Genomic DNA, 8,616 nt, shown 5'->3' on the forward strand with positions numbered 1-8,616 from the left:
CTGGGAACTTGGCCACATATGATGACACAATGCGAAGGTTTCCCAATTTTTTGAGTTTTTTTGAATTTTTTATGCCCGTTTCAAAATGCGGTCAAAACGGCGGGAATGACCGTTCCTAGCTAGTGGTTGAATCTTGGGATTCTTTTGGTGTTTCTCTGATTAAATAGGTACTTATGTAATTATAAATGATTTTTGTAAAAAATAAATAGCAAACTATGATGCAGCTGCAGTTCAAATTTGACCCGCTTCCTACTGAATCGCGGAAATTTGTATTTTTCATGAGAGGTGGATCAAAACATTTTACACCCAACCATTTTGTCAATTGTGCATTAAATATGGCCTAGTATTTTAGAAAAATGATTTGGTCCAATTTTGCAACAATTATTTGGTAGTTCCTTCACAAAAAAACCTCCTTTCGGGCACTCGATAAATGGAAAATGGTTTTTTCGTCCAACGAAAATGAAAACTTCCTTAGGCAACATTGTTTGCCATTCCAATATGCACCCTTGTGCACAATATGAGATCATTTGAACAAACTATGCCATGAATGTGGCCATAAGATTGATCATTTGGCTTGAAAGCCATTGATCTCCACACGTGATAGTTCGTTTTTGAGAACACTTTTTTAAAATAATTGCCGTATTACAAGTTTGTTATTTTTCCTGGGAACTTGGCCACATATGATGACACAATGCGAAGGTTTCCCAATTTTTTGATTTTTTTTGAATTTTTTATGCCCGTTTCAAAATGCGGTCAAAACGGCGGGAATGACTGTTCCTTGCTAGTGGTTGAATCTTGTATTTTTTTTGGTGTTTCTCTGATTAAGTCGGTACTTATGTACCTAGAAATGATTTTTGTAAAAAATAAATAGCAAACTATGATGCAGCTGTAGTTCAAATTTGACCTGCTTCCTACTGAATCGGCGGAAATTTGTCTTTTTCAAGAGAGGTGGATCAAAACTTTTTACACCCAACCATTTTGTCAATTGTGCATTAAATATGGCCTAGTATTTTAGAAAAATGATTTGGTCCAATTTTGCAACAATTATTTGGTAGTTCCTTCACAAAAAAACCTCCTTTCGGGCACTCGAAAAATGGAAAATGGTTTTTTCATCCAACGAAAATGAAAACTTCCTTAGGCAACAATGTTTGCCATTCCCATATGCACCCTTCTGCACAATATGAGATTATTTGAACAAACTATGCCATGAATGTGCCCATAAGATTGATCATTTGGCTTGAAAGCCAATGATCTCCACACGTGATAGCTCGTTTTTGAGAGCACTTTTTTAAAATAATTGCCGTGTTACAAGTTTGTTATTTTTCCTGGGAACTTGGCCACATATAATGACCCAATGCGAAGGTTTCTCAATTTTTTGATTTTTTTTGAATTTTTTATGCCCGTTTCAAAATGCGGTCAAAACGGCAGGAATGACCGTTCCTAGCTAGTGGTTGAATCTTGGATTTTTTTGGTGTTTCTCTGATTAAGTCGGCACTTATGTACCTAGAAATGACTTTTGTAAAAAATAAATAGCAAACTATGATGCAGCTGCAGTTCAAATTTGACCCGCTTCCTACTGAATCGGCAGAAATTTGTCTTTTTCACGAGAGGTGGATCAAAACTTTTTACACCCAACCATTTTGTCAATTGTGCATTAAATATGGCCTAGTATTTTAGAAAAATGATTTGGTCCAATTTTGCAACAATTATTTGGTAGTTCCTTCACAAAAAAACCTCCTTTCGGGCACTCGAAAAATGGAAAATGGTTTTTTCGTCCAACAAAAATGAAAACTTCCTTAGGCAACATTGTTTGCCATTCCAATATGCACCCTTGTGCACAATATGAGATCATTTGAACAAACTATGCCATGAATGTGGCCATAAGATTGATCATTTGGCTTGAAAGCCATTGATCTCCACACGTGATAGCTCGTTTCTGAGAACCCTTATTTTAAAATAATTGCCGTATTACAAGTTTGTTATTTTTCCTGGGAACTTGGCCAAATATAATGACACAATGCGAAGGTTTCCCAATTTTTTGATTTTTTTTTGAATTTTTTATGCCCGTTTCAAAATGCGGTCAAAACGGCGGGAATGACCGTTCCTAGCTAGTTGTTGAATCTTGGATTTTTTTGGTGTTTCTCTGATTAAGTCGGTACTTATGTACCTAGAAATGATTTTTGTAAAAAATAAATAGCAAACTATGATGCAGCTGTAGTTCAAATTTGACCCGCTTCCTAATGAATCGGCGGAAATTTGTCTTTTTCACGAGAGGTGGATCAAAACTTTTTACACCCAACCATTTTGTCAATTGTGCATTAAATATGGCCTAGTATTTTAGAAAAATGATTTGGTCCAATTTTGCAACAATTATTTGGTAGTTCCTTCACAAAAAAACCTCCTTTCGGGCACTCGAAAAATGGAAAATGGTTTTTTCGTCCAACGAAAATGAAAACTTCCTTAGGCAAGATTGTTTGCCATTCCAATATGCACCCTTGTGCAAAATATGAGATCATTTGAACAAACTATGCCATGAATGTGGCCATAAGATTGATCATTTGGCTTGAAAGCCATTGATCTCCACACGTGATAGCTCGTTCCTGAGAACACTTTTTTAAAATAATTGCCGTATTACAAGTTTGTTATTTTTCCTGGGAACTTGGCCACTTATAATGACACAATGCGAAGGTTTCCCTGTTTTTTAATTTTTTTTGATTTTTTTATGTCCGTTTCAAAATGTGGTCAAAACGGCAGGAATGACTATTCCTAGCTAGTGGTTGAATCTTGGATTTTTTTGGTGTTTCTCTGATTAAATAGATACTTATGTACCTAGAAATGATTTTTGGAAAAAATAAATAGCAAACTATGAGGCACGTGAAGTTCAAATTTGACCCGCTTCCAACTAAATCGACGGAAATTTGTCTTTTTCACGAGAGTTGGATCATAACTTTTTACACCCAACCATTTTGTCAATTGTGCATTAAATATGTCCTAGTATTTTAGAAAAATGATTTGGTCCAATTTTGCAACAATTATTTTGGAGGTCCTTCATAAAAAACCTCCTTTTGGGCACTCGAAAAATTGAAAATGGTTTTTTCGTCCAAAGAAAATGCATACAAGTTGGTTATCATCCATAAAATGTGGTATAACTTGAGTGAAAATTTTAATGGTTCCATTTTGCAAAATATTGTTGGTAGTTGTTTCATAAACCCCTTTGTTTTTAGCACTTAGAGACTATATTTTAAATATTGTTTGTAGTCTCCAACCAATAAGGACGTCTCCCCTGGATCACCCTACCGTAGACGATCTAAACCGTCCGATCGTCCCGGATCCAACGGCAGACTTGACCCCCTCACCGTCTCACCCAACTAACCCTAACACAACCCGCACCACTCGTCCTCTCGCTCCCCTCTCTCCCCTACGCACCCACAGCCGTTGCCCTCTCCCTCCCTCAGATCTCGATCTTGATCTACGGCCCGAACCAACCCACCTCACCGCCGTCCCCGGCCGCTGCGCCCTTCCACGGCGACCCCTTCCTCAGCTTCGCCGACGGCCGGGCCCCGGCGGCCGGGCCCCGCGGAGCTACCCACAAACTGCTCCCCTTCCCCAACCCCCGATTCCTCTCCAATCTCCGCCGCCGCCGTCGATCCCCACCCCCATCGGCGACCTCGTCTCCTCGTCCTCCCCATCCCCACCCCCGCCGCCGACCGACCTCCCTCCTCATCTCGTCCATTCACCCATGGAAACCCCCTCTTCCACGGATCCACCCACTTGCCCACGCCCACCCATGGATGGATGGATGGGGTGCACCAGTTCTGGCGATGGCGGCACCGGATCCGCACCCACCTGTGCGATGGAGGTCGGCCGCATCGGGATCCACCTGCGCGATGGAGGCCGGCCGGATCGGTGTGGCGCGGCACACCACACCACACTGGAGCTTGCTGCTGCGGTGGTCGTTGACAACGGCGCATCTCCGGCGGGACCTAGACGGGTTTCGCCCGAGCACACCGAGCGCCAGGACCAGCCGCCAGAGGCCATTTCTCCTCTTCGTTTCCACCGCGAGCCAGTTCTCGTACCCCTTCTCCAGCAGACGTCGACGTGACCCTGTTCTCCACTTCCTCCGTTACCACCCTCTGCATCTCACATGTTACCAACACTAGTTTATTTTCAGAAATTTCGTTAGGTCTGTCCCTGGGTTAACTAGTGATGGCTTGGCAGTTTGAGATAGATGCGCTATTGATTGTGTTGTTATCTGGCACATGAATGCCATTTATTCTTGATTGTGTTCAACGATCCTGCTCTTGTGCAAAATTTCATCTCAGATGGTGCTATTGTAGTGCAGACATGAACACCAATGTTCAGAGATCCTTTCATTGATTTTCTTATGCACCCAAATTGTTTTGTAAATCTTGCTTAATACTCATGGCCCCTTTTGAAATCCTGCAAGAGTTGGTTCAGAGTTGATTGGTAGCTGTATAAAGAATAGAAAATTGATGTCATTACTTGTTTTTTTGTTAATTCCTTTATTTTGTGAATTGTAGCGACTAGTTTATGTGCCATTTTGTGAAGATGTTGAGATTTTGTGAAGGTTCATATGGGTCCGCTGTTGCTGCTGCTTCTCACTAGCATGTGCATAGGTGGCTTTGGCTTATCGATTACAAGTTTCAGGGGATCTCAGACTCTGACTAAAACTTGCAGCTAATTAACTAACTGATGCATCTCCTTGGAAATTGGCATGTTGCGCATTAACTTCTTCAGTTACGATGCCATGCTACTAGAGCTTCTGCTCATCTTGTTTATCTCGTGCCGCATTCCGGAGTTAAATGTACCTTGCGTGCGTCTCCGTTGGAACTGCTCGTGACTTGACAATTCTGTGTTATGGGCCGTTGAATTAGTTTCCTATCTAGTTCAATGTAGATTATGATTCTAGCTCCTAGACTTGTGTTCAAGTGTCTTTCATTTAATAGATGCGCCCGATTTGGATGGTGGCTGCCAAGGCCAACGCCAGTGAGGACGTCATCCCGGAGTTTGTCGGGGACCTCATCCCATTTGACAAGGCGCGTGCCACTATGAGGGCGTCCCCGTGGATGGCAGGAGGTAATGTATCCTATTACCTTGTTCGTCCTAGATCGATTTGTCTCCTCTCTGTGTAGCTGAATGTTGAACTGAAAGCTTGATTTGGTCAGGTGGAGGGTGGCTTTGTGCAGGATGGGGAGGTGGGAGAAGAAGAACTCTGAAGGTAAACAATCTAACACTGCTGCTCAAAATCTGAGCCTTGTTTATTTCTGCACTGAACTGAAGCATGTGTTTATAAGTGTAGGTTGTGTTATACTCTTTACTGAACGCTCTGTGCCACGATCCCATGAGTAACAAGTTTGATTCTTAATCCTATTTGGAATTACACTTTGACTATACTGAAGCTTGTGTCTAATTGTAGGCATATGGTACTGAACTATAGTACTGAACTGCACTATAGTAACAAGAGTAGCTTGTTTTAATGCTTGTTGCTGCTGCAAAACTACCTTTGAATTGAATTGAATTGATTGGTTCAGTTTCGTATATTCTTCACCCAGCCTTCCATCATGCTTGTAACTAGTGCTCTGCTCATGTTGTTAGACAGGATTTTCACTTCCTGCCATCCCAGCCTTCTATCATGCTTACAAGATTTTTCTTTGCACGGCAGTAGCACCAGTACCTTGCTGTTGTTGGGAACGGAAGGGAGTTGTTCCATGCACTGAATCTGGGGAGAAAATCACCTTCGGCATGTACACCATCACCTTGGGCATGCTTGTGGCGCTGCTGCTCGGTCTCAACATGTCCTGGAGTGCCATTAGCGTCGCCCTCACGCTCATCTTCCTCGACTTCAAGGACGCTCACCCCTGCCTCGAGAAGGTAATTGTCTGTCCATCCATCTGTAGTTAAATAAGTTGTGCCCCATTGATGTCCTACTACTATTAATTGTTACTACCATGGTGCTGATGCTGTTCAGAATATGATATGTGCCTTAATGAGTTCTGGTCTCTCTTAAGAGACACTTCTAGCTTTTCTGACTCAAAGTTGTTAACTTGGTACTTCATGAGTTTTACTACTGCTAACACAGAGAGTATTTACTACTGCCAACATAGAGATTTTGTATGCATGCTACCTGATGAGTGCTTTCTTTGTAATATTTCACCTTCGTATGCAGAGGTTTATTTGGTTTGAATATTGCATGACATGAAATAGATATTTACAGTGTTTTTCTCAACTTGTTTTCACTGTCACTTGATATATACTTGCTTGTACTTGAAGGTGTGGGTTAATGTTGGTGGTTTTGTTCTACCTGGATGCATTGGTACCCATCATCGAGCGAACGGATGCAACAGCGGCAAGAAGCTCATGGCTGTGTGCATCTAAAGCACACCATGGACACCATCCACTTCCTCATCAATGCTAACTCAATCCAGATCATCGTCGACACTATCATCCACAGGTATCTTCCTTGGTTCCCTTTATTCTCTCCTGCCTTTGTGATGTTAGTATGCGTGTGCGGACGAGTATTGTTAGATCTTTCTAGTTGAATGTATGGTCGTGATAGTAGAATGGTATTTTGTTTCAGGCGCAATGTGTTGTAGTGCAGTTTTTTGCACAACCTGCATATGTGCCATGCATATTCATATTGTGTCTCTGTTTCTTATATGAACTACTATCTCATTTTAACTAGCTCGACAACAAAAAGCATGGTACTAGCTGAATTTGTGTTATCATTCTAAATACATGTCCTTTTCTTGAATGGTCTATTCATAATATATTTGCTCCAGTTTTTCTCATTCTTCTCTGATTCATGTAACAGGATGACAGATGAAGCCATGTTGCTGTTTTGTTTGGTCTCAGCCCTGACTATCGCCGTCGAGCGAGTCCGGCATGTTGTTCATCTGACTATGGTTCCAGCCCTAACTATTGAAGTTTTTGTCCTGTTGAAGTTGCATATAAATATGAGAGAGTCCAGCGAGTCCAGGAGCTTGTGAAGTAGTACTATATTACACTTGTAGAGCTTGTAAAGTATTGTATTATACATGGCCCTTTGTAATGGCACGGATAGAGCTTGTATTATGTGATCTGGTTGCTCTTGTTTAAGTATTGTGTGTGTTTTTGTCTGTGCCAATCTAAATACTGCTTGAAATATGAAGAATATGAGTCTGATAGATGGGACCCACTTACCTGACAAATGGAAACCTGTTACCAGAACCTAACAATTGGGACACATCTGACTAGTGGACCCACTTATCTGACTAGTGGACCCTTCTTTTGGGAAAAAAAGAAAAACTAAATTCGTTTAGACAAAAAGGCCACAACCCAACAATAAAAAAGGCTGCAATGTTGGGCTTGGCCCATGAAGCTGATCAAAAATTGATAGAAAAAATACATTAAAAAGGCCGAATTGTTGGGCTAGGCCCATGTAGAAAATCGAATTGGACCGGGCTGAATCTTGTGCCACGTCAAATTGCCACGCTGGATGCCTACGTGGCCTGGGGAGGTTGCTAGTGACCAAAACGCCACAGTAGACGTATTTTGGTCATAAACGTCTTCGACCATTCCAGAAGAAAGGTCGCTATAGTCAGTTTATGACGGCCAGCTTTTGACCTTATGTTTTTGGTCACAAAAAGGTCACAAATGGAAATTTGTGACCATTCAGTGACCAATAGTGGTGGTCACAAGTTGACATATTTCTTGTAGTGCATATGGAGGGAACAGAGGAAGCTTGAAATATGAACATGTCAATGGGAGGGGGTAAGCCCCATGCATGCATGCATGCATGCAACATGCAACACTCACAGATACACATGGACGCACGCAACACTCACGCACCCATGCGGCACACAGCACACGACGCAACACACACACTCACGCTCAAGTGCTCAACCTACTCCCTACGTCCGTGAAAGACTGTACATTTAGAGATTTACATATTGACCAGGGCAAAATTAACGCCCAAAAGTAGCAGACTTATGTGTGCATGCGACCATTGAGATAAGAAGATTAAATGAAGGCAGTTGCATGCTGTAATTAAGGATAGACATGTAGCCTATACCTACAACACAAGTTGGTGCATTCGTCAATCAATATCGATTTAGTAGATTAAAGGCTAAATGCATTGGAAGTGTAGATGTACATCATGTAGTACACTCTTTGTTCGAAGACCGAGGGAGGACACGTACATGCACTCACATACACAGCCAAGGCGGTTCGCGCGCAAGGGTTGGACTCGTGTCGCGCCTGCGTAAAGTTTTGTTTAACAGATTTCTTTGCTCTACCAACTGACAGGTGGGACCCAGAAACCAGGTGACAATTTAACCAGTCAACAAAGTGCCACGTCGACTATGTGGCCGGTCAGTAGGGTGCAATACGGTGCTCTACGATGAGCTAGTGATCGCATAATCGCCGCAAAACTATATATAGTGACCATAAAGAGCGTACTGTTACATACATTGACCGCCAGTGTATTTTTCTCGTTTCAAATTAAGCCATATTAATCGGAAAGGACGCAGTATGGACTACTACTACTAGTACTAGTACTGCTTTGATGTGTCCCGCTAACTCGCCGAACGAGGAGAAGCTTTCTTACTACGCCTCTCC

The 8,616-nt window shown here is 42.1% G+C and overlaps 1 protein-coding gene across 1 annotated transcript; it reads left to right on the plus strand.

The window, feature by feature from the left end:
• The first annotated feature begins 5,763 nt into the window (after positions 1–5,763).
• Positions 5,764–6,467, plus strand: LOC147972235 (silicon efflux transporter LSI3-like). The gene is made up of 2 exons (XM_087522997.1): positions 5,764–5,892; positions 6,292–6,467. Exons 1-2 carry the CDS (start codon positions 5,764–5,766, stop codon positions 6,394–6,396), a joined length of 234 nt encoding a protein of 77 aa, XP_087379123.1. The 3' UTR covers positions 6,397–6,467.
• The last annotated feature ends 2,149 nt before the right edge of the window (positions 6,468–8,616 follow it).

The sequence above is a fragment of the Triticum urartu genome, chromosome 5A (assembly GCF_056163025.1).
Source record: "Triticum urartu cultivar PI428250 chromosome 5A, HENAU_Tu73, whole genome shotgun sequence".
In the NCBI taxonomy this organism is placed as follows: Eukaryota; Viridiplantae; Streptophyta; class Magnoliopsida; order Poales; family Poaceae; genus Triticum; species Triticum urartu.

Bases quoted from the DNA above. Each gene is read 5' to 3' on its own strand.
- LOC147972235 (XM_087522997.1), top strand. From the start codon at position 5,764: ATGTACACCATCACCTTGGGCATGCTTGTGGCGCTGCTGCTCGGTCTC. The intron at 5,893-6,291 runs GTAATTGTCTGT...TTGTACTTGAAG, and splicing joins CTCACCCCTGCCTCGAGAAG to GTGTGGGTTAATGTTGGTGG.